This window comes from Ptychodera flava, chromosome 4 (genome assembly GCF_041260155.1).
Source record: "Ptychodera flava strain L36383 chromosome 4, AS_Pfla_20210202, whole genome shotgun sequence".
Classification (NCBI taxonomy): domain Eukaryota; kingdom Metazoa; phylum Hemichordata; class Enteropneusta; family Ptychoderidae; genus Ptychodera; species Ptychodera flava.
In genome coordinates, this window is record NC_091931.1 from 43,025,860 (window position 1) to 43,052,544 (window position 26,685).

The 26,685-nt window shown below is 36.2% G+C and overlaps 1 protein-coding gene across 1 annotated transcript in view; it reads left to right on the top strand.

Moving 5' to 3' along the window:
• The window catches only part of LOC139131842 (zeta-sarcoglycan-like), a 34,948-nt gene that overhangs the window by 3,920 nt on the left and 4,343 nt on the right, over window positions 1-26,685 (top strand). Inside the window, exons 2-7 of the mRNA XM_070698130.1 lie at window positions 11,037-11,238; window positions 16,704-16,805; window positions 23,421-23,508; window positions 24,239-24,358; window positions 25,275-25,347; window positions 26,084-26,207. Coding sequence (XP_070554231.1) covers window positions 11,038-11,238; window positions 16,704-16,805; window positions 23,421-23,508; window positions 24,239-24,358; window positions 25,275-25,347; window positions 26,084-26,207 — 708 coding nt within the window. The 5' untranslated portion in view covers window position 11,037. The remainder of the gene's footprint in view (window positions 1-11,036; window positions 11,239-16,703; window positions 16,806-23,420; window positions 23,509-24,238; window positions 24,359-25,274; window positions 25,348-26,083; window positions 26,208-26,685) is intronic.

Genomic DNA, 26,685 nt, shown 5'->3' on the forward strand with positions numbered 1-26,685 from the left:
GACAATACCTTGAACTTGACGCATAATTGACACCCACAATGAGTTACAGTTTGAGAAAGTACTGGTTTTACACTTTCATTGCTTTAGTACTTTGATTATCCCTGCTTTTTTGAATTGTGTACATCATGTAGCATGGACCTACAGTAAGTCCTTGGAGATGGGGACGAACGGCTAAACATTTCAATCAGATCTAAGCTTTACATCATTTTGTCAGTTTAGAAGTAATGGTGTGGATTTGTGTGTTTCTATGTTTCCTTCTCTTCAGGAGATACCAGTGTGACTGTCTGTGAGATTTTATTGCTTATATAAATAGTATTTCTGTACACTTGTCAGCTCAGATGTCAACTACTAATTCTGACCTAGAGAAGTAACTGCTTGGAGAATAAGTGAGTGGGAAGTTTGGTAGGCTGAGTGAATTGTTGAAAATGTGTCAGTAATATTTAATGTTGAAGAGTTACACTTGCATACAAAGTGCAGACTTATTCAGGAATAGGCCGTTTTGTGGGTTAAAGTAGCCAGGATGACTAAACATGTAATTTCCTGTTGCTGTATTTCATGTGTTGTGTAGGAAGTCTTGTCATAAATAAGTAAAGAGCTGTTTGACTTGCTGAATTGTGTAATTATGTCATTTATGAATGTGTAATGGAAAAGCTTGATTTGCCTTGCAGTGGTATGGTTAGATTCCAAAAGGCCTTCAACTCCAGTATGTAGAGACCCAATCAAATCATGGTAAATAATGAGTTTTAAGGTTGTTCACGCCCTGCTCAAACGTTTCTCAAGCAAACTTTCAACCATTCTGTTTCAAAATCAAGAATGAAAATTTGGGGTCGCTGTGCAAAGTTTGGTACTAGAGAAACAAATCATCCAATATTTACTGATATTTTAAATTCAAAATGGCTGCCATCCCTGTGTCATCCCTCTATTGGGAAAAGTAATATTCCCAATTTTCACTAAACTGAGCCGCCTAAAATTGTATTTATTCCATTAGTTTTAAAATGAGCCCCAACAAGTGGTAGGCCAAAAAAAACAGTGTAACAGTGAGTCTGAGAGTCAGAATATCTGTCTCCGAGGTTATTCCAGATACAAGCTAGAGTTGGTGATGGGAAAAAAACAGGAGAATGTCTTTGTGTTTCTTTATATGGCATATCTGATATACCAATCCTGCAGTTCACCATAATGCATTTTCTTGATCTTTGCAAAGTACAGTCAAACCTAACAAGTGGTGTCGTCTTTATATTGGCCACAATCACCCTGTGGCATTTTACATGTTAAAGGCCCTCTAACAGCCACCTCTCTTGTGTGGTCACTGGTCACATACAACTGCTCCAATTTTTAACAAAATCTGTGTATAATGGTCAGTATATCTGACTTTGAATGACCTCAACCAAAAAATGCATTGAGTGGAAAGCAAGAAATGCGCATATTTTATTAACTGATTTACTAGCTGCAAAATGATTCTTTCCAAAATTAAATGCTTGTATCATAATTTTCAAGAGATCTATGATATTGAACTTTATTACTGCTGTTATCTATTCCTAATTCATAACTCAGCACACCACCTACACTGAAAGTAATGCCTCTCCCACCCTGTATAGAAAGGCCACTTCCATATAGTGGTTACTTTTTCTCATTCCCTTTGGTGACCACTGTACAGAGGTTTGACTGTATTCACTTTTGGAATACTGACATGGTAACTAGTAAGCTCTGCTTTAAGGCTAGTTTTATGTGTCTTTTTATGGTGGTAGCTAACCTAATTTTTATGTCACAGGCATTTAATACTCTCCTTACTGAACTGTTACCGGAAGAAGGAAGAATTGCCTTCGAAAGTTCAGATTACTTCATTGCATATATGAACTCACAGTTTGCTGAACAAAATCATGAAGGAAGTCATTGTCCTCAGTAACCTAAAAATGCAGGCATTGTTAGGAAATCTTGTATGCTACAAGATATTCTCTTGTTCAACTAAAATTGTAGGACTTTGTGAATCTTTCAAAATCAATGTGCAGAATTCAGATAATGATACAGTCACCTGTAATCTAAATATGCCCATATATGGTCAAAGGGGCGTTCCTTGGTATTCAAAATGCCCATGTGAGGGCTCTGTTTTTAAAAAGCGGCCATCCGCTTAAAATCTGTGATTGGTTAGATTTTCTCTTTCCATGGTAACTGTGGCAAAATGGAACAGGTGACAGTATACCTTTAAATATCAAATGATGCAAAATGGTAAATGGGAAGGACTTTTTGATCACAGGAAGTTTAGTTATCAAGCATTTTATGAATATTCACAAGTTGTTGCCAATCCATCTATGGTTAAAGTGTTGTGTTGTAACCGCTGAACTCCATATTACTGAAGTCTGTACTTGTTGTCTCTGATAAAGTATTGGAGCATAATATCCCTCCTTCCAAACTACATAATTTGTGCTAAGTTAAAAATGCCAGCCTCTGAAACCGCCATTCAATCTTCATTCTGTCTATCATGCATTTCTACAGTCACAGATATACCCTGCTCTTTGAACATGGGTCAAAACACATTCATAACTGGGAAAACTGTGTGAATGTGACACTGTTGCAAAAGTGAATGTAGATTTTCTTATGAAGAGCTGGTAAAGGAGTACAGAACAGAATTTTCTATGCAGATTTGTGCAAAAATTGTACATTAAAACTAACTCTTGAGACAAATCTTTCACTCAAACAGTATTTCAATAGCTATTCGTCAGTATTTATGTCCAGAATGGAAACAAAGAACAGCATTTCAGAAAGTGTACAAGTTAGATCACTTCAGAGATTTCAATAAACCAGCCATTAAGTTGCTGACAGAATTTATAAAAAAAGTATAAGAAATTTGGAATAATGCATTATTTGCTTACAGACGAAGTGTTTGCGGAAAATGACTGTATGTAGCAACTGATTGAATACCAGGTAATTTCAATAGCGATTTTCTAGACAGCTGATAGAATATGAAATGTTATTTTCAAACTCGTAGGTGACAAGGTTTGTTTTGCTCATTCCCAATTAATGCCACTTTTCTTCAAATTGAAGACATTTAGAGTGGACAGCATTTTCTCTTGTCAGTTTCATCAATTCGTGACTCATCTGTCCATGTTCTATGTAGCCTTGAGCTAGTGTCTTTCTGAAGCGTCTCTGATTATTAAATATGAATTGAGCATCTCCTAGCAATTAATTCTGAGTTGTCTGAGATCAGGAACCTGACAATCAATATCCAGTCTCCTGATGCTGTGTAGGAGTACATGTATGTAGGAGCTGAACAAGCTAATTCTGTGCTGCGTTGAAGTGTTGTTCAAACAACATAATACATCAGGTATGTTGATTAAGTGGGGATATTACTGATCAGTATCAAATGCCAAGTGTTTTAGTTATGTACAGTCATTTTACAGATAGCGTGTTGCTCTGTAGAGCATTGCTACAAAATGACAAAAAGGAGCAGACTGCTGTTGACAATGTTACATCATGGAAAGCAATTCGTCTGACTTTCACTTAAGGGGAAAACTTGATCGTCTTATAAATGCTGATTAACAGCGTAATTACAATCAGAGTAAATTTAGGGGCCGTCGATAATAAAAGCTGACGCACAAGAAAGGTAATTCCTTCGTTTTACTTGAAACCCTTTCCCTCCCCCCTCAAAACAAAAGTTCTTATGTGAAATCAATTTTCGTATTATGATGCTGTTTTTGACAAACCCCCTCGCACCTCTCCTATCCACACGCCCATGAAAAAATACCGGAAGTGTACATTATTTGATAAACCTCCACTTTACCTGTATCTCATTTTAAGACACACAACATTTTAATGTATTTCGCACGTAGGAAAATGTTTCACGTACATGTTTCACGTTGAAAAAGCATACAAGTTTTACTTCACATTGATGTCTTTTTGTTGTCTTTTCTGTCTCCGTATTTTGTGGTCATTTTGTTCTCGATGAACACGAAGGTAGTATTGCGTTCTTGCTGCAAAGTCGCACCTCAAAAACAATAGACGAAAATCCTTACGTGATTTTGACGCACACAAAACGAAATGAGCTTTAACCCCCTCCCCCCTAAATGAAAGAATTACGTTTGTCGTGCGTCAGCTTTTATTATCGATGGCCCCTTATTGATTAAACATTTGTTATCAGTTTACATGATTATCTCAACTGAAGGCAGACAGTACAAAAAAAAATACTTAAATTATTACATGTAAGCGTATGTGCTCTCTTGTTACTGAGCTAAACAGACACCTCAAATTTGCATTGTATGGAGCAGAATAGTCAAACTCTCTCTGCTCAAGTTTAGGGAAAACATGAAAAGTGAGTTTTCTGGATGATACAAAGCAGACAGGGCCCCTGAGTAATGTAGGCAAGCTAGAGGAGCTAAGATCTTGTCAAATCCATTAAATGGTAGACAGGTTTTCAGGGCAAAGGACAATATGGGAGATTCCCATAGCCACTGACAAACATCTGAATTGTAATTGACACTCCTGCATACACAACAGCTTAACCCCATCTTACAGAGAATTATACACATTTTCTGTACATGTATGCATTTCAGTCATCATTGTATTTTAAAAAGCGACATGTGAAGAAAAAGTACCTCAGGCTAGGCTCTCCTAGATATTGCATGTCTGATCTGCAATAAGTGACCAAGTCTGGCTTGGTAAAATCCCCATTTTCTACAAGACAACATACATGGTTAGCGCTTGAGTTTGTTTCTTAGAGATAGCAAAATTTGATTGGGAGGAAAATGACAGACCTTAAAAAGCGAAAGTAAGGCAACAGATACATAATTTTCTTTTTAATACGTTTTGAAGTATTGCATTGAGGATTGATTCAAAAGACATTGTTTACTTTACTTCAAACAAACGTGTGTCTTGTAATCATTGAAAAACATATTGTTTTTGATATATGGTTACTTTCAAATATTTATATTTTGTTAAAGCAACTGAAGGCATGTTCAAATTAGATCAATGTTTAGTTTTTACACATTGTTCAGCGATACATGTATTGCTGTAAATTTTATGCACAAGTTTTTCATGATTGTAAGAAATGTCCCTTCCAAAATGTTATTGTCAGCAAAACGATATGAAGTGAGCCCAGGCAGAAAGTTCTATTCCTACCAAGATTTCTGAAATTTAAGATTTCACCACAACTTTAAGGTAGAACGCACCTCGGGGACAGATATTCGGACTCTCAAACTTTTACAATTCTCTTCTGATATACCACATGTGGGGGTTCATTTTAAAGCTCTTGGTGAAAAAAAACTTTTCACCGGCTTAGTTTTTCGAAATTCGAAAATTTTTATTTTTCTTCATAGAGTAAACACAGGGATGGCGGCCATTTTGAATTTCTAGTATCGGTAAATCTTGGGTTATTTGTTTCTCTAGTACCAAAATTTGCACGGTGACCACCTATTTTTATTCTTGATTTTGAAAGAGAATGATTGAAAGATTCCTTGAGGAAAGTTAGAGCAAAAGTTTAAGTCTTTGACTTTCGAGGTGCATACTACCTTAAGATATTCAATATTATATCTACCATACATAATGTTAGTTTGTTTTGATACAGAACTTGTAGATTTGTATTCCACTGACAGGATTTTTATTTGTTGGTACTTGGCTCATTGCAGTGACTGTGTGTACATACATGATTACTGGTGGAGTTAACAGAGATTATTAATGTCAGTTACAGTTCTGCCATATACATCATACCATAGTACAATTTTATTTGTTGCAAATTAGATTATTGTATTTCAAACGCTTTGAGATATAATTTTCAGGCTTGTTTCATGTTATTTATGACCTCATGTATGTCTATGAACTCCTGGGCATTACTGCAGTGAAAGTGATTCACATTGCCTGACAATCTCTGTCTTGAACAGACAAGTTGCTCTTTAACCATGTTCTAGGATGCATTTTATTTACAATGCAGCATTCACATGACATCCTGCAGTTCTGTCTTCCACTGAGTAGCATGTCAGTTTACAAATTACAATAAAAAAATTCATGTTTTGTTGATCACTTTGTAGACATTGTCAGAACAAATTCCATAACCTATTGTTCAACAGGTGTTGTAATTCAATGATTATATCAGTTTATAAATACCACAATGTCTTGCAATGTTACTTGCTTTTTGTGAGACAATGAAAGGGAAGGGGTTGTCCCGTCTGCTGTCGGTTCTTGTTGATAAACACTGCCTCTTCTGAGACATTGGCAATGAATATCCAGCAAATGTAAAGCTAATTCAACATTTTATACATCATAGTTCACCAGTTTTGTAGCTTTCCAATCTCTGCAAGACTTTACCAAATAAACTTTGGTTGTATTCATTTGTACAAAGCTGCTTCGGCTGCAGTCGTCAGTTTCAGTGCACCTGCCATTTCAAAATTTTGGATATGTACAAGAGATATTGGGATATGTTGTGCATAGCAACAGACCTATTGTGTGGGTCCCATATGCACAGCCACAGCTGGGAGGACCTCCTCCATCAAACAACTAAACAGACAATGACAGTCTTTTAGATACATATCTATACTGTGATATTTCAACATTGTACATGTCTTCAGATGTACCAGATGATAGGGCTTCCATGTGCTTAGTGTATGGCTGAAAAGGATGATAAAATAATAAACTGTCCCAACAGAAGCAAGACTTCAAGTTTGAAGAATTTTATGAGGTTAAAGGCCTAATTTCATTAATTTTGTGAACACACTCCACTAGCTGTCATAACTTTCTAAGGCTTTATTATTATAACTTTGCCTTCACTTAGAAAACAATTTTGTTTAAAAGAGTTAAGCAGTATGGGTTAAATTTAGTGTGTATGTTTTCACGTCACCGGAAACATGTTATACAAAGCATTATAAGTAGAGATATACTACAGATGTACTGTATCCCAGGAGAAATCAAAAGATTTGGGCCTAGTTAAATTTACAAATCTAGCTGACTCCTAACCTTTTTACCACATTGGTTTCACCCAAACCCATTGTTGTCAATGGTAAGTGTGGATCTGTTAATAGGGCATTGGGGTGAACTGGTAGAAATTCCTGTTGCAGTCAACCTCGGCTGATTATCACCATGCAGGCATCACATGCCTTCATGGTACTGTACATATGTTTTGCCCTGGAGAGATTTAGAGATGTGACTTTGCAGAATTAAGATGGCACACACAAGTGCATTTTCTGTTCGTTGCACAGAGTAATACAAACAGCCAGAAAGATACACTGCAAGTAATAATCTTGTTGAGGGGTACTGTAGTCGGAGCATGGTACATACATATTGTACCATTATGTGTCACATATGTATCAGTAAAGACTCATACATATATGTAGTTGCCCTGGTAAATTTGTGCCGCCAGTCTGGTACATTCTGTGACATTTTAAAAGTACCACCAGGTACCAGTACATGTATAGAGGAGAGGCAGGTTCAAAAGTGAAGTGGTCCCATAAATCTTCAGAGCTTGTATTGATCACCATTAGAGGCAGACTAGCTTTTAATGTGAAAACTGCTGTCGATGACATCTACAGATCTTTCTCATAATGGCACATTTACCAGAGACATACAACGCATGCAGTACTTTGCATCGCTAGAAAGAGTCTTGTAGTTGGAGGAAAGTGGTTCTGTCACGGAATTTGCCATGAGGGAAAGGTAATATTTATAGATATTGAAGTGTACTAGTGATTTGCAATGATTTTTATCTATTCAAGTACATAGAAAGGTATATGTGTTCAAGAATTTGCATGCTTTTGGTATTTTGTATTCAGTGACTTCCACATTCACTTTGGTTTGGAGCTGATTGACAGAGATAATGACCAGCTGTCTTTTAGAACCTAGTAAACACTATTAATTTCAATTGCAATACATATACATGTACATTTATTGTGTACATGTCAAAGGGAAAGATAGCATTTCACTTGCTAGTTCTACCATAGACCCTGGAGCAACTAACTCCAGGGTCTATGGTTCTACTTTGTCTACAATCAAGTGCTATTGATTCAGTAATTGATTCAGGGCATGATTTAAACTGCTGTAAACTACGGTATGTCCAGAGAGACAAGGGTGTAGCATGGTGCCAATGTCCAATGTTTTATTATATCACTCATTTCAACATTGAGCTTTGGACTTTTATGTGAGGAAATTATAATGTTCACACCCATGCCACTTTTCCGATATATCCCACATAGATTGGAATACATGTAGTTTAAATCCAAATGTTTGCATTTGTTGGATCAAGTTACCAGGGGTTACAAGATCAATGCAACTACCGTGTCCGTCCATCCTGTCAGTTGTTTATGGCACAATCATGTGTATGGCACAGAAAATCACATGAGCAAAATTCATCGTGTAATATTAAAACTTTTCACATAATAATTATTAAATCTTGGGCGTTTGAAATGTGTTTACACATCCAATGTGCAGCAGATTTTCAGTCCTCAGGATCAAGTATAAAACTGAGTGTTTTGTACACAGTGTTGTGATTGTCTATCACTTACTGAGGAAGAAGGGACCTTCTAACATCATATACTAACTGCAATCAGTCGCCCAGTGTTCAAAAATGATGCATAAGTAAGGTTCAAAAAGGTAGTGACTGGTTACAAGAAATATCCACACAGATGTCATTCTCAGACTTTCTCTGTAAATCACTTTAACTGACTCCAGACCTGGCCTGTGTGGTACCGACTCATGTACATGCCACACGGGTTGCCTCAAGTCACAGCTGTGTACTCTAGACCTACAGTGCAGTCCGCTTCATGAAGTTGAACCCACAGGACATTTTGCTGTGCCTTTATACTTGATAAATCTGATACTGTGTTTCAAAATGAGGGGAAACAAATTTATACACACCGTGGTACGACCAAGTCTGATCAGAATGATTTACTTGCATCATGACATATTCAGTATGAAATATGCAATATATAATAATTAATGATGAGAATATCTTTTAAAATGCAGAAATTATTATGCACAGATTAACTCGAGTGCTGAACTTTCTAGGTCAGCACTCCAACCGTATTTAATTAGATTTGGTTGAAGCATTGGATTGAATAAATCATGTTAGGCTGTCTGTTCTGCCAGGCAAAAATTAAATGAAATTATACTGCATTTTATTATATATGAAGTACATATTGAGTTTGTCATGTGACTTTACAGCAGATTGCTGCTTTCAATATGTGTAGAGTTAGTATCCAATAAAGGAGCAATGATAAAATCAGTTGAAATTTTACTGTTTGTCAAAGGGCTGAAGGTCCCTGTAAGGTAACAAATAGCCAAAGGCTTGCCGGAACTTTAGCAAAACATGCCTGCATGAATTTCCGGCTGTAACATTTAAAAATAGATTAAATAATGTGCTTCTCAGCCAAAGAATAAACACAAGGTTCTTTTCTTTCTTATGCTGCAGTTTATGTAGTTAATGTAAATGTTATTTCATAGTCTACCAAAATCAAAATATTTAAATTGCTTGATATAAATTTACAACCAAAGATTGTCATTTGCATTTTGCATTGTGAATTCATGTCACTCCCTCCCTCTCTCTCCAGTAGATTTATTGCATGACTTCATAATATTTTTCATTACGAAAATTTTTAAATAGTTCTACATGGATGGATTTTCATTTTCTCACTATCTATTAAAAGGCTATTCTTTCCACACTTGTAACCATTCACATGACTTTTTATATATCTCCAATCTGTTTGTCATCTTTGCCATTTACCCTTTGCTGTTTACATGTATTTCATATAGATGTATACAAAAAATTTTAAAGAGTGAGCTTTTAAGAGAGAGTAAGATTTTATGGGCAGAATTTATCACTTTCTGTCATTGAAACCTAACTTCTGTACCTTGCCCCATATGCTAGATATATTCACAGCTTATAGTGTAGTTGTAATCAAAGCCATCAGTTGATAAGGCCAACCTCTGAGCATTAAGCTTTTCCCACCACTGTTCAGAAAGGGGAACTGTTGTTGTGTGGGAAAGTGACCTCTACCGAATTCATGCCTTGTTGAACATGCTGATTACAAACTGTTATCAAGTTCATTACCAGATTTTTACTGTGAAAGGCTTACTGTAACACATATACCATAAAGTTCAACGTATGTCAACTGGTGTGCCATATGGGCAATTAAAGCCCCAATCTGTCACTTTTAACAATATTCTCATGGCCTTATTTCCAAACTAATAGTGCTCAAGTCAATTTTGTTGCCCTTATGAAATATAACATAGATCGAGACAATTTCCTTTCAGATTTTTCCCAACATTTTGATAAAAAACAATAGCAAATGCAAATTTATGTCTGTTTGGTCCAAAATTATCAAAACTGTTACAGAAAAATTCATAAAAATTGGTGAAATGTTGCACTAAAATTTAAGTGGGAAAAAATACAGCAGTCAAAAGTTTTAAGACACGTTGTTGCATTTATGAAGAGAAATGTGTCTGCCTGGTAGAAGTGATGCAAGGCTATATTTGGATATACAGTGTACAAGCAATATCTTGCGATGCACACAAGAATATGGCTTTTACTTCTGATATAAATCTAGATATTACATGTATAAGCCTTCTCAGTGAAATAACCGAGAATCTACATGTATAATGTGATAAACTCAATATTCCCCTACAAACACTTCAATAAAGTTTGATGTTTAGGGAGCTACATGTATTTATGTAAAATAGAAGCACAGTTAAATTCTGATGGTGGCACAGCTGTTAAAGGAGCTATTACAATTTGAACTTGCCTCTGTTTTCATGTTACTCCAAGGTCACCGTAGGATGGACATGACACAGCTTGAACTAAGTAGATGTAATTAAGAGGCAGTTAGAGTAAATTGGATGACAGCTTTTGAAAGGAAAAATGCACAAAAGACAGATTCTGTACCCAGGGCTTTAACACAAGAGTGGTGTTTGATCAAAGAGACCTTTCTTATATACGTATACACTTCGCAGGATATATGAAAAGAAAATTGTGTAAATTTCACTTGTGACCAGAGAGCCCTTAGCATTCAAGGTGATACTTGCTCATCAGATCACTCAATTAACTTTATGCTTTCCTTTTGATCTTTCAGAATGGGTGGAAAGGGCGGAGCCAGTGGGAGTAGTTACACTCCTGTAACACCAAATCACAGTGAGACGGCGGTTGTGTATAAAATTGGCATCTATGGTTGGAGGAAGAGGTGCCTGTACCTTTTAGTGCTTATACTTATGGTCACAGTTATCGTAAACCTTGCCCTGACAATATGGATACTCAAAGTCATGGATTTCTCCATAGTAAGTATTGTAAATATCATCAAGTAGATGCACTGATTTACACTGTATGTGATTTTCAAAGCTCATAGATCTATACTGCCTTTGCAAATATACTGAGATTCTGAGTAAGGTGGTGTATCAATAAATACATACATGTACTACATCATCGAAAGTCCCAATATACCTGTCTAGTATTGCTGATAATAAATTGAGTGTTGTACTCAGTGGATTCTTGCACGACCAAGTGATGCAGGGGAGAGGGCCAACATTTACTCTTAACCCTTTGAGTGCTGTAATTTTTTCCCACCAAAATTTTAGTGCAACATTTTACCAAGTTGTTTGAATTTTTCTGTAAATTTTTTGATAATTTTTGACCAACCAGACATCACATTTCATTTGCTACAGTTTTTCATCAAACTTGTAGCAAAGATCTGAAAATTTTTTACTGGGGTACATTTTATAAAGGCGACAAATATTGACTTTTGCGCTCAGAGGGTTAATGATGCCCTTCGGCTGAGTGAAATCATACAGCCAAAACAACACAAGTGTCTGTTGACAGTCTTGTAGGTGTAATCAATCGATACAAAAATTCCAAGTCTCGTATGTGTTGATTAATTAATTAATACAACATGAACATAATGTATGTAATTCTGTACACATACTATTTGCACAACCATCACACCTCAATGCACAATCCACAGACCGTGACGTAAAGTGATATATATGTATCTACAAGTACAGGCCCATACTGTATACATGTACACCCATTGCACACCCAATCAACAGTCAGTCCAACCGTCCATCACACATGCAGGCACAGAGCCCATAAATTTCACTTTACTCTGAAATGAAAAGATGTTCAATCGCTCACCCCTGCAGTCATTTCTTTAGACAACCGCGACCTTTAAACATGGCCGTTCACAAACTACACTTCAGTTTTATCTCCAGAACTATGGCTACACAACCCCCAACCTCTTGGTCTTTGTGTGTCACAGCCATGTCTAAACCGAAAACTCACAATCTCACCTGTAGGGCAACACTATACAATCACACAGAACAGGATAAAAATGTTCCTAGACACTCGTATCACACAAAGTAATCCAACCAGTTTCATTATTTTCAGTGTCTCGGATAATCAGAATGAAAATATGCTGCAAAGAAATTTGTATTTCTGGTGGATTCATAACAAATTGATGTGGTGTTTGTTTCATCTGAAAATAAATGCTACTGGTAACAGTGGAATCCATATTCCCATCAATCTTTGCCACATACAGCGACGAGTATGCAACTACTCTAAATCTATTACATATTTTATAAAAAAAAAGAACAGTACTTAAATGAAGATGTAATGAAGAAACTGGCGGCCACTTAGAAGGATTGTCTTGGTTTGACATCTGCAGTTAACATGTAGTATTTATATTAATTCTCCATTGACTTTGAATGATTCACCTCATAATAATGCGCTGGGTTACATAAAAAACTTGCAAGTTTTCCATGGTTACCAAAAGGCTGGTACATATCAATCTTGTTGCAAAAAAGTAGCCATACTGGATGCGTGCAGAATTTTAAAAAGTAGAAATAAATATTACGGTATCCCTTTTCTTGCCAAGTCCATATTTCACCACCAGGTCAAGATGGTTAAAATTAATGAAACACAACATATTCCATATGGTGTATTTTAATATAACACTGTACATTTGAAAGCTGTTGAAAACATAAATACTGTAAAGTTGATTTTTTTTGGACTAAAGATGCTATAACAGACCAAGCCAAGTGGGTGAAAATACGTCATGTTTTGGCACAATAGGCAATACCGCTTTTTACTGAGTTGGCTGATGGGGAAGTGATACTGTCTGGCAGGAAAAGGGTTATATTGTGATTAAAACATTCATATTATATTTATTCTAGAGTTTCTCGGATAAAGACGTGCTGAAAAGCAAACACATATTTGTACATCCATCCCCCATGTGTGTTCAGAGCTGTGTAAGGGTGTAGCACATAATTTCAAAGTATACATGTATACCCTTCCAATCATTGCCTTGTGGGTGTGGTGTGTGAATTTCAGACTGCCAGTGGTTTGATAAATGTCATATTTTCACGGCAGGCCAGCAATTTCACAATCCATTTACACTCTATTAAGTAACTAACTGGAGACAGTAAAAGTATTAGAATGAGTGTAAATTAATGAGGCAGACATGCTCTGTACAAAAGATTTACCACTGCGTAGCACAGACCCACAGCAATACACAGGCATAGTTTGAACATGACTTGAAGTGTGCCAGATGTGAATGGGTCACTGCTTTGGAATTTCTGATATGTTTCAGTGTTTCTAAAGAAAGTATCCTATCAATAGGTCAGTGTTTCTGTTAGAGGAAAGATAATCCACCAGTACAGCAGATTTACATTCCACAAGTCCAGTTTACAAAGTCTGTGGAGATAAAGATTTACAAAAACAGTGTTACTATTCTCTACCTGAAACAAGTGAAAATAGCTTCAAATACTTGGCTGAAATCCTCTCGCTCCATGTGATTTCACATTCAGTTCTTTATGCAAATTTCTTGTCGCGAAATGTAGATCTGTTACCAGCGTTCTTTATGGTATCTTTAAGTTTAGCTATACATGTACTTACTTTTTAATGAGGCTGTTTTTAGTCATCAGATCTTTAATACATTCCCAGATAGCTTCCAGCTTTTTACAGTGGTGAAAAAATCAGATACCCTATCTGTTCCCAGGCAGCTTATTTTAAACAGTGAATGTGACCTCATGTATAATGAAACGATAACAGCAGCTTTGTACAGTCTGTGTTATTTCTGTATTTGCGCTGTTTAAAACCAGGTGTATGCCAGAAGAGACATTTGCCCTCATTCCATTTAAAATGCATTGGCCACAATCAACAAAGTACAGTATCTGAGTATGGTATAATACCAGAGAGGGGATATTTATGTTTTGAACAGATGTTTATCACATGTAGGAGCTGATAGCATCAGGTAGCATTGATTTTGATAACATCACTGTAGTCACTTGTAAGTGAAGTGGGAAATCAAGAAACATATTTTGTCTCTAGAGTTAACCAGTATTATCAGCCAAGTCACTCTTCAATTGCAACCATGTGGCTTTGACAGCTTTTGAGGCCTGGCAATTCTTGTCAACATCAAATAAACCTTAGAACCGGATTGAAAGCATAGTGGCTCAGATTTTGATCTGAAGGTTTTTCTTCTCTGAGGCTGACATGTTGTCATTTCTTTGCTTGACATGTCAAAGTCCTGAGGGAAATCACATTGCATGGCGCCTGTAGTTCTTTGAGGTTGTTCAGTGTCTGTGCATATGGTTTGCCAGAATTATATCCTAGGGTCTTGATGAAAAAATTGGATAGACTAAACCAAACAAAAAAGAATATATGCCACAAATGTACAGTGGAAATGTTTGATTTTACATGTTGATCTTCACAATTTAATGTCAACTGTGTGTATAATCTCCATCATGCAATATTATCAGCACAGAAAATCATTGCCCAGTATAGTGATTTCTAGTTTGTTTCAATCTTGGAGAATTATTCCGTCATGGAATAACCCTTCTAGCCTCTATCCCACCTCACCATTTTCTCATTCCATAGTGTACAAGTCCAACATGTCATTTTAAACCATGGGGATCATGCCATGCTTTTACAATGAAAAAGAGATGGTGATTCAGTTCAGTTCTGATCAGTGGCAGTTCAATGCCGCATTTATCAGCAGACAGCGCCGTTACATAAGCCCATATTCAAAACATGTTTTATGCAAGGCTACTGCAAATCACAGTGAATGCAGAACAGAAATTGGCACCTTTCACATTCATTAAGGTCTGGCGTCAGTCAGGCAGAAAACAATTGACTGGGATAGCTTCCTGTCTTTTATTGATGAAAAGGCAATTATTGAACCCAGTTAATGTTTATGTACAAGTCTAATGACACAGAAAGGTGACAAAAGCATCCAGCTGAGTGTCCCTATCACCAGACATTAGCAAAGGTCATGTTACGCAAAGTGACTTTAAGAATTTGCTAAACTCAACATGGGAATTTAGTTCCTGCACAGGTGACTGCATGTGTTCAGACTATACTACATTCAGCTACTTAGTGACAAGTCAACCTACCGTAATGCATTGTGACCCATTGTGTATATAATCTATCCATCTGTATCTAAATGTTTGTCCATCAGTGTCAGTTTTGCAAGGTTTTTGTTCAATTTATCATTTACAAAAAATAGCTTTTCTCATAATAGCATTAGTCAGTTTGATCAGAAATTGTCATACCCTTGACAAATTTGGATAAAATTTCAAAATTATAGTTTAATATGTCCATCCCTGTGTCAGTGTTCAGTGGTTTTGCAGATTTACCATAGACAACTGAAAAGGTTGCAATATCATGAACCTTCCCTGCAGCAGTGATTGACTGCACGTACACACATATATTGCCATGTTATCGTTTTGGTTCAAGGCATACCTCAGAAATTAACACAGTGTCATCATGGCATCTAAATACATGCTGGACAATGTAGAGCAATGGTAAAATACACACCAATATTGAGTAGTTGTTACAAATTTAGAGAATATATTCTATGAAATAATTTGAAATTTGTACTGCCATCACTAGGTTTCTGTAATTTGATTATTTTATAGTGGCTGTGTCACACAAGGACTTGACAAAAACTCAGTGCCTGTGTAAATAGTGTGACCATACCGTTAAAGAGGCACTCTTACTGTATATGTACATACTATCTTGTAGCAAGTGAATCACCCGTACTATGGTATTTCTGAAGTGCTCCAACTTCTCAAGAATAATTGTTTTGGGCCATGAGCTGTTCACATTGCCAGTAATTATTTGATGGTTTTTACTTGGTGTAGAATTTCACAGTAATCAGTCAATATTGTTGTCAAGCTGTACACAACCCTATAAATTGTACATTATGACCATGATATTGGGTATTATGTGTTCACCATCATTTCCAAAATTGTTGTAGTTTTCCATCTCTCTCTCTCTCTCTCTCTCTCTCTCTCTCTCTCTCTCTCTCTCTCTCTCTCTCTCTCTCTCTCTCTCCATCATATGTCACTTGTAACAAAACTGTTGTTTTATATTTTACACAAATCAGCAAGATACAATGCATTACATAACATCTATCACTGGTACCAGTAACCTGTTTATTTTTCAAACCAAAATACTGAGGATTTCATAACATGTCTTACATGCTTTCTTTCATTCCAAAACTGTTTGGCCACTTTCTGATACTATCCTTTGATCGGCTGAACAGAATCACCTCATCAATACATGTATGTGTTCAATATTCTCAGTGATTGTCTACATGAAATACCTATGAACACTCATTCTTGTAGTATGAGCCCTATGACTGAAATTAGAATTCATAATAATAACAGAATTGCTAGGACAATTTTGAAATAAAGGGAATTTCCGATTTTATCTGGGTACTGATTGTGTAATATTCATTGTATTGCAGGATGGCATGGGTCAGCTTAGAATAACAAAGAAAGGACTTCGACTTGAAGGGCAAAGTGAATTCCTTAGGCCACTTTATGCAGCAGAAATTATTTCTAGAAAAGTAAGTGTCATTGGAAGAACAGTTGATGTGTACTAGTTTACATCAGATATCACATATTTGTTTAATTGAGGACATAGCTGATATAGTTGAAAGTTTTAGTACGGTACTACTGGTCGATAATGTCCACACTATTTCATATCTGTATATAGAACTTTGCTAGGTTTGTACCTATGCTTGATTATAGACAGATGAAGGATGCAAGTTCCATGTCCAGTATCTAACCCTCCTTTCAGCTCTTTCAAACAGGGAATTACTTGGTTGAGAATATGAAAGTGCTTGAAACTAAGGCTAGATACTAGACTAGCAAGTTCCATGATTCAAACTGTGTGCATTGATGAGAGTTCCAGTGTAATACTGAGATTTGGCTTTTGTCACTCAAGAAGGTTATGAATAACAGCCAGCTGTAAACCGTGCAACCGAATTACATCAAAAGATGAGCAATTGCTGCAGTTTTATTACATTTTTTTTGCTTCTTCAAATGAGGAGAGACATGACTTAAAATTCTGCTGTTATCTTGGACATGATGAATTACCATCCCATCATAGCACAAGTCCCCAGAGACACAATTTTATTATCTCTCGAAATCTGATTTCCTTATCTCCGGTATGATACAATTTTATTTACGGACATGCCCTTTACTTGAGTGTAATATTCATGAAGGTTGTGTCTGAAAGAGCAACGGAAGCGGTGTTCTTAGCAACCACATGTATTGTACATTCTTAATTGAGCAGAATTGCATAGATCAAGTAAAGCCAGAGTTCAGGGTACCTTATTAGATGCTGTGAATACAGTACATATCTGAACTCTGTGCAGGTGTATTTTCTAACTGATCTGTATGCTGTGCATTCCAAAAAATGAAGAGCAAATCCTTCAAAAATAGTTGATGTATAAAGTTGACAAAATAGCAACCATCGCAGCCAAGTTGAAATCATTAATCTCAAAGAATTTCATCCCCATTGATGAGATGCAACAATGTAGCTGTAGCTGAACATTCAGAGCATTGATACATCTTCCATTCGTTGTTTATTTGATGTCATTCAGGGATATTTCCTGAAACATCATCTACTTGTAAGCGACATTTCTTTACTGTAGCCGTCATGTGTCCACAGGGTCAAAGTGCTCACCGTTGATCCCTGTGGAATAAGGGAGTAGAGTGTTCTGTCTCAGTGACCTATTAAAAGAGCTGTGCAATGCTAAATTGTAGTGTCACTTCAGTATTATGATTTATAAGTACTTTATGTGGCTGAGTGGTTGACGTCAGAGCTACAGTACTTGAACTGGTTTCAAAGTTGAGGACACGCCCCAACATTGGTACTGTAACCAACAGTCACTGTATGTTGTAAAATTCAAAATGAAAATGTGAATAAATGAGTGTATTTATTTTGTTACCATGGTATCAATTGATGTTAAAAAAAGATTCATGGTTTACAAAAGTAGTTCCAAAAGTGTGAGAAATCATCAGTACAGGTCAAGTACCTTGAACAAAAACACCCTGATGTATGAGCTACTTCAGTAAGGTTGCATTCTGCATATATGCCAAATATGGTAAATTGCTTTTTAAAATGAATCAGAAAGATACGTTTATTGACCCGTGAGTGCACTTTCACCATAGTATACCGACATTTATTTTAACCACGGCAAAAGTGTCAACCATTTATGTGTATATTTCACAGTGGCTTAGCATTGCAAACTGAGTAATGGTGTCACCCTTGTCAGCCAGTAGGTGGGTGCACTTCTCACAGTTGGTCGATTATTCCTGGAGTATATTTTTACACCAGGCTCTTGAAGTCATCAATACATTGGAATAGTCAGTAAAGGATGACCTATAAATGGATTATACAGTCTCATTACATGTTTATTCATTTCACGGCTAGCAGAGGAGGAGCATACATCATGGATGTTATTGTAATCTGTGTCAAAAAGCCAATCAGTCATGTTAACAAATACGGCATGGAAAGTAATAGGGTCAGAGCAGCATTTTGATGATTTTTTCACTATTTTCGTTTTTTATGTCAATCACACATTCTTGTTCTACTCTGAAGAGCATGTTGAAAGGACCACTATTTTAGCTTGTCCACACAAAGCACATGCAAAAGGCACTGTTTTGAATTCTAGTCACAACAAGAATTCACTTGTCAACAATGACAATGCAGTCTACACATGTACAAGCTGAGTTGACAAGCTGAATACTGTGTATCTCAACATGCTGTGGGGAGTAGAATAAGAAACTATGGTTGACATAAAAAACAAAAATAGTAAAAAAATTCACCAAAAGTTACATCTGTTGCCCCTTTCATAAAAAAATTTCCAACAGTTCCTTAGGTCTAGTAGGTCGTCTTTTTAAGAGTGCTATAATGTTTTTATGGTTTGCATCAAATGAACATGCCCTATTAATTTTGAGTTTAATTCATCATTATGATTAATGATGATAAATGGAAAGTGGGTTATTGGATGTGATTTTACATGATATGAAATATGACATGATGACAGTCTCCATAGTTCTCATAAATCCATGTATCTGGAAAAGAGATGTTAATGTGCCTGTAGCTATACTTTTGATGTTTTTTTTTTTCACTCTTTTGTATTTAATATCAACTACACTTTCTTGATTTACTGCCTGAAGCATGTTGAGAAACACAGCTTGTCAGCTCAGCCTGTACATATGCATGTGTAGACTGCATTGTTATTGTTGATATATGTAGGTAAATTCTAGTCCCAACCAGAATATTCAAATGTTAACGATATAGTGCATTTTACATGTATACATGTAGACGCTGTGTTGATAAGCTAAATAGTTTGTGTTTTAACACACTTTAAGCAGTTGAGCAAGAACTCTCAATTGACATTGCAGAGCAAAAATAGTGAAAAAAATCATCAGCGGTTGTTAGAAAAGCTACTGGCTCCTTCAATGCTGCATAGCAAAACTGGTCAAAAACCACTCACCAAAAAACTCTTGCAATGTATTAGTCAGCTCAAAAAGTGGTGTTTTCAGAGATTTCAAGTCATCAGTTGAAGGGTCATCAAATGTGAAGCCAGAGAAGATATTGGTGGCTTGAAGAGTATCAGTGTTCATACAAGCATTTACAAAGTGGTACTGTCAAGATGTGAATAGGAAATTGGTGATCAGCTGTTGTAAGTTATTGTATGCCATTGAACATCCATTGGTAAAGGTTCAGGTTTCCCATCTATGGCTTAGTGAAGTCACTTACGTGTTTTGCTTCATGGTTGTACTTCATCTACCGAGTCTTTACCACAACAGATGCCACACCTATACTGCATGGTAATACCAATATCCGTCTGTGTAACCAACAGATATGCTTGATCCAGAGGATAAGTATTCCATTTCCAGGCACAGCAAAAACACAAATCAACACAAAAAGTAAAACAAAATATGTCTTTTTACCTCTTCCCTAAAAATGTACAGGCATATCTGTTGATAAATTTAATGAAAAGTTACAAGTTGACAATTTTGCAGAAAATTTCAATATTTCCCCTGGTGTTGTAGAAGCAGGCAGCACATCAGATTTATATTTATTTTCCATGGATCATGTTTGTATTTATTTTAGAGGTTTCCCTAAAATTTATAGGATGAGACTATGTTATTTTGTATCGTGAACAAATTTCATATTACAATAATTACAGTAACGAACATTTTGTCATGAGAAGTTAAACGTGACACAGGGAATTGATTAATGATATTGATAACAGTACAAGGACTTTTCGAGAATTTGAAAATAAAATCAACAATTAATCTGCATGACTAGATGACACTTTACTTTGTCCAGCCTCTGAAAATAGTTTTTATCAATATTCTCTTCTGAATCAGGTATGCTATTTGAAGACTATCTGATGTCAAGCAGGCTGGTACTGTATATATACATTTTACAAGCAGTTGTATAATAACCATGTGTTGTAGGAAAAGAGTCAATCCATCATCTTTCTAGCATGATCATAGTGAATATTGTCACCATAAAACCATCTGTTAGTGATAGATGACAGTTTAGTCAGTCGCAATGATAACCTTTGGATCTTTGGAGAAATGGGAATTTAATGATGAGCAAAAGTCTTTTGCATTGTATGTAATGAATATAGATATTAAGAATGATATTTTGTTTTGGGCCATTTTGAATTTGAATCATTATTTATCACTTTTCCTTTCGTGTTTTTCACTTAAAGTATCAAACTACAGATAATGTTTGCCATTGCTCAATTTTGCAGGCAGTTTTTGTTGTATTATTATAAAAATAACGTATTTGAAAGATAGTTAAAATGACATTTAACTTGGAGAGATTTCTGTCAAGGTTATTCAAGTCTCCTCCAGCCTGATCAGGTCAGTGTAGGTTATTACCTCCATGGTTATTACAAGTCAGCTTGTATAGCCTATGATTGAACTCAGTGAAGCAATCATAACTCTAGCAATACACACAGCAACATTTCACACATTTGCTGTGTTCATTGTTTTAAACATAGATAGCCTATTTATCACGGGTGTTTACACCCACAGGACATGGCAAACTGCTTGCCAACATGATATATGTTTCGGTTCAATTTTCAGGCCAATCTGCGAGTGATGGCTTTCAGATTATGTGGAAAATGATTGATTGAATAAAAGGCACATGTACATAACCCCTCTCTTCTGAGTGGAACAGCCCGACGTGCCATTGGAAAATAGTGGCATAATCCATTAAACCACCATTTTCCGGATGACATAGTGATAAAGCAGCAAAGAAGAGAGGGGAATTTCAAACCATGATGTCCACAAATGTATTGCTAATCATCACTTCACACGATTCTCAGCATTTTTCTATATGACAATGGAGTAAAATGAACAGTAAAATTTCTTGTTTCCAGCCTTTCTGTCTGTAGAGTTGATATTGAAATAAAAACTGCTATGTTATTCTCAGAACAATTTTAATACAGTCATGAGAATACTGCCATGCATTCCTCCAAGCTTGCCTCAGTCTATTTCTAAAATAATTTGTAAAGATTTAAATACTCGAAACCTCAGTATGTAAGTCTGCTTCTTATCACAAAGTCTCAAAGATAAAATGTTCATCAGGTCAGTGCGTTTTCTGTCCTGAGAAAAAGTTTTTTTCAGTTATCTGCCATTTTTCCAGTGTCTCCACACCCAAAGCTGTCAATCTACAGTCAGTTAAGATTATTCTGGCTCCTTCTAAGCAACTGTGTTAGATAAGCATTATCTGAGTGAAAACATGTAAAAGAACGGATAAACAGTTTACACCAAACAAGCATACAGTCTATCCTCCCAAGCAAAGCTGTTATTATTCATGTCTGGAGATAACTGTTTCCATAGGAGACGCAGTGAAATGAGCAATGTTCCTCGTTTCTGTCAAGGTTAATGTGCTTAGGTCATGGTTGATGGATAGCCATTATCAAAACCCTGCTCTGGTAACTCTGGCAGATTTTAAAGTGACAAATTGCTCACAGCTATATATGTTTGCTTTCAAGTTATTAGTAACTTGTATTTCATATGTTCAGTACTGTAAGTATATGCTTTGCCATGCTGGGTGTGCAATTCTCAGAAGATGTGTTGATGCTATAAATACAGTGTTTTGCTGATCACCTTTCCTTGGCTTAAATGATTCAATACTAAAACAAAGAAAGGAATGTGTGTTAGTGAAGTGGCAGGTAATATCTAATGCTAATAGCATAGCTGTTATTTACCCATGTGATGAAGTTTAAAGTAACATTCTGCATGACTGTTTAGGGAAGAAGAAAATAAAGTTTTTCATTTAGCAATACAGAATGCTGTTTGTTATGCTTTTCAAAGAGTAACTACACAAATTACTGTGGTAAATATCAATAACTCCAGTTGTCACAGCCCTGATTTGTCCCAAACCAAAGTTGGACCTGTTTACAGTTTAGTACTGGTCAAAGGGTTCAGTGTTGGACTTGGCTCACACAAAAGTCTTCTTTTGTTTGCTGGATTCAGATCTTTTCAATCATGTTGACTGTACTGTTGTGTATTTATCCTTCTTATTGTTATCATCGGTGCTACGGAATGTCAATACAGGGAAGTTGAAGATACAATGACAAAGAGTTAGGAATTCAGGATTTCGAGTGCACTTTCAGTGTTAAAGATTTTGATTTCTCTCATCAATAGTACCTGAAAATTACTGAGAATGAAATGACAGTGTGAACGGTCTTCAGATTTGGCATTAGAGAAGAAAGTGTCTTTGAATTAGTATTACCTATGGTACCAACCACTAAGACAGTGATAGCTGAAATTAAACAAGAAATCATGGTCCCTTGTAGAGGGACCGGGAAGAAATATTTAAATCCCAGATCCATGCTGTGAACATTGACATAACCCTTTGCAATATCCATGACACGTATTTGAAAAAGTCATCAAAATCTATTGCTAAGAACAGTGGTGTCTACAGCCACTGTTCACGGCACACACTAGTTTTTACTGGTACTGGTTTCATCAAAATGATGGGATTATTGAAAGTTAGCACTTGCAGATAATTTTGTGGTTCATGATCATCCAATGCTCACTGTATCACATGGTTCTTGGCGTGTCTTAGACAGCTATGCTACTGATTTTATTTAGAGTGTGTAAGTAAGCTATGTTGTGACTCTGCCTTGTTTCAGGATCAACCGTTAGTATTGGAATCAGCCAGGAACATTTCTCTCAATGCCCGCAATACAGAAGGAAATGTGTCAGGCAAGCTTCTTGTAGGTAAGTGGTGTTTAATAATCTGTTCCAATCTTCTCAGCTCTGATGCATATTTAGCACTTTCATTGTATGGCAGAAAGTCTAAGATGATGCCAAGGCGTGTGATTTGGGGCGCCAAACATGTGTCAGGGTTGTGTTGGTTTCCTCACATACATTACAGATCATATCATTTTGATCGGATTGATATTTCATACATACTTGTGTGTTGGGCTTATACATGTGGATATGTGACACTGCTGAAGCCACAGCCGCAGTGATATTCTGTTTAACATTACGGACTTCATAATAGTACACTGCCCAAATTTGGCCGTTTCAAGAAAACAGCGACCATATCAACAAAAATGTGTGTAAATGTGTACATGTAATCTTCCCAAGACTACACTTGCCTATTCAGATCCTAAAAAGTCACATGATGTGATTAGCTCTAAATTCATCTTTCCACAATTTAGTGCTATTCTTCCATAATCACTTTTAATTTGTTTCCATGACACTTAGGATTAAAATTTACATGACATGGCATATGCCTGCTAGCAATAGATGGATTAATTCTCAGAAAATAGTGGTTTTCCAATCTATGATGACATGTACACACACCACGTTTGCAAATATCGGCTATTCTGATTAAAGAATTATTGGCCAGGCTTAGACTGCAGACAGGGTTCTTTCAGGAAAATTGCGTGAAATGCAGTGATCAGCGTATTTCCAACAATTTCACTTCTTGCCACCTGTACAGGGTCAAGAGACCTAGTGTCACATCACAAGGAGTTTCTAGTTGAGACACCACAGGGCAAAGTTCTCCTCCTTGCTAATGAAGATGAAGTAGTCGTTGGCGCTGACAGATTTCGTGTCACAGGTATGTAGAATGGAGAGACTTTCCAACCTCCCGCCCACTCATTCGTTCAATTAGTAGCAGTCAAAACATGTCAGAAAAAAATTTAATTTAAATTATTGTAATGAAAGAGTTTTGGAAAGTGCTCTGCAGGGGTAGATAATTGGTCCAAATTTTTCCGTTTATTTGCTGCCTAATTTGCTTAAGGTCATTTTGTGAAAACGATAATGAGACAAGGTTATTTTCAACTGATTTCCTGAAAATTTTCATTTGAAAAGACATTCAGAGTGAACACATGTACATTTTAGTGATTGCTATTTGGCCAGAAAAATTTTAATAATTATTTGACTATTTCTTTCTTAACCTCATGACTGTGTTTTGACTTTTTGGTTTTCGTCACCTTCATTGAGCTTTATGCAAGTAACAGATACGTGTCAGTTTTCAAACATAAACTGAAAAGTATTTTTAAAGCCTCAAGGTGTTTTCTATCATTGAGGAATGTTTCTGAACTAAAACAGGAGGTGGCATATACAGGTGTTAATTTGTGTGTTATCCTTGCTTGTTTCCACAGAATGGAAAGTAGAGTAACTTAGTATGTATAGATTACATTTGACCTTAGATAAGATTGAAAAAACCACAATGATGATATTATCTTTGGAAATGAACACTTGGTTTTGATGTTTTTGCAGAAGACAAGTTGTACCGTGGTAACTCTCATTCCCACTACCCAGCTATACCTCCGTCATTATATTTAGACACACTTAAGGGGGATAGCAGAAATGGTTGCCATGGTAAATGATTCATACCACTGTGCCGGTGTCCCTTACTTGGCAAACAAAACCAAGCATACACATGGCATGTTCAACAATTCACAGGCATGAGTTCTCATGAGTATCTCATTCATTTCTGGCTTTGATTTCTGTCCCTGACTCAATAACAGGTGCTGAAGGGGTTGTCTTTGAAGGTTCAGTACAAACACCACATATCAGAGCTGAAGCCAGGGAAGAACTCAGGTATGACAAATCATTCATATTCAGGATTATAATGAATTCACATCAGAACTCTAACATAGTCTCTAAAACATCTACTGCCTTACTATTTAGACCACTCTTACATCCTCTGTGTATATACAGAAGTTTATTCAGTACATGTATTACAGAAAGCATACACAATGGGATTTTCTCATTACTTCGTGCATGCATGCTAGCCAATGTTACCTTATATAGCAAAGATGATGTGAGTTGATCTTGTCAGAATTTTCCAGCACTTGAGGTTTTAAGTCATTCAATATGGCATAGGAAATGTCCAGGTTGTCAAGGAGTTAATGTAAATTACTCATTACGTTTAGTGAAAGTTGAAATGAATTGCCTGGGTCAGACATTCTTAGCATGAAAGCAGAAACTACTCAGTCAGCCTCCAATATGTGTATGTGCTGTTGTTACAGTAGAGCAGTTAATTTTCAAATGGATCTTTTGTGCAGATAGCTGTGTTGCTGTGTTGTGCAAAGGGGTAGCAGTCCTGGAAATCAAACTCTGAAAGTCATATAGGAAATGATGTATTTGCCTTATCAATGTCAAAGGGTGACAAGAACTGTGTGTGTGCCATACAGAAATGGCACATCGTGGCTTAAATATCATCCCAGTTTCTCGTTACTTTAAAAGCAATTCCATATATTAATGTGTTGTCCCATTCTTTGTATGTAAAATTTGTTTGATGTATTTTTTGTGTGTCAATTTTTTTTCCCAACAGATTGGAATCCACCACACGGTCTTTATACATGCAGGCACCTGAGGGTATACTTCTAGATGCTGAGGGTGGTGATTTTACTGCCAAGTGTAGGACAGATCTCAGGCTACAATCAAAACAAGGCTCAGTATGTATACCACCATTCATTGCTATCCTTTAGTCCATTACCTTCTGTAGTGGTCCAAGTGTACCGTGGAAAAAACAAAAACACAGATCCAAAATTTGGCAGAGAATGTTTTATTGCCTTTCACTAATTTTAAATTGTTTATTTTACATCTACATAGATGAATGCAAAATGTATAGGGTAGGATTTTAACATTGAAATGATTTAAACTATTTCTCTAGTTGTAAATATTCATGTACAAACAAGCATTCATTACCTTAACTAATAGGCACGTAAAGTCAGTGTGATTTGAATATTGAATTGAACATAATGTACTTCACTGCAGCACCAGCATACGCATAGCAAGCCACTTTTTAATTTGTAATTATCAACAATTCATTTCTAAGGTAACAGAAAACTCAGTGCAGCATAAATTTATCCAAGCAGCCCTTTTACACGTCAATTGTAAACGTGTGATTGATGGTGTACATTAGACTATTCC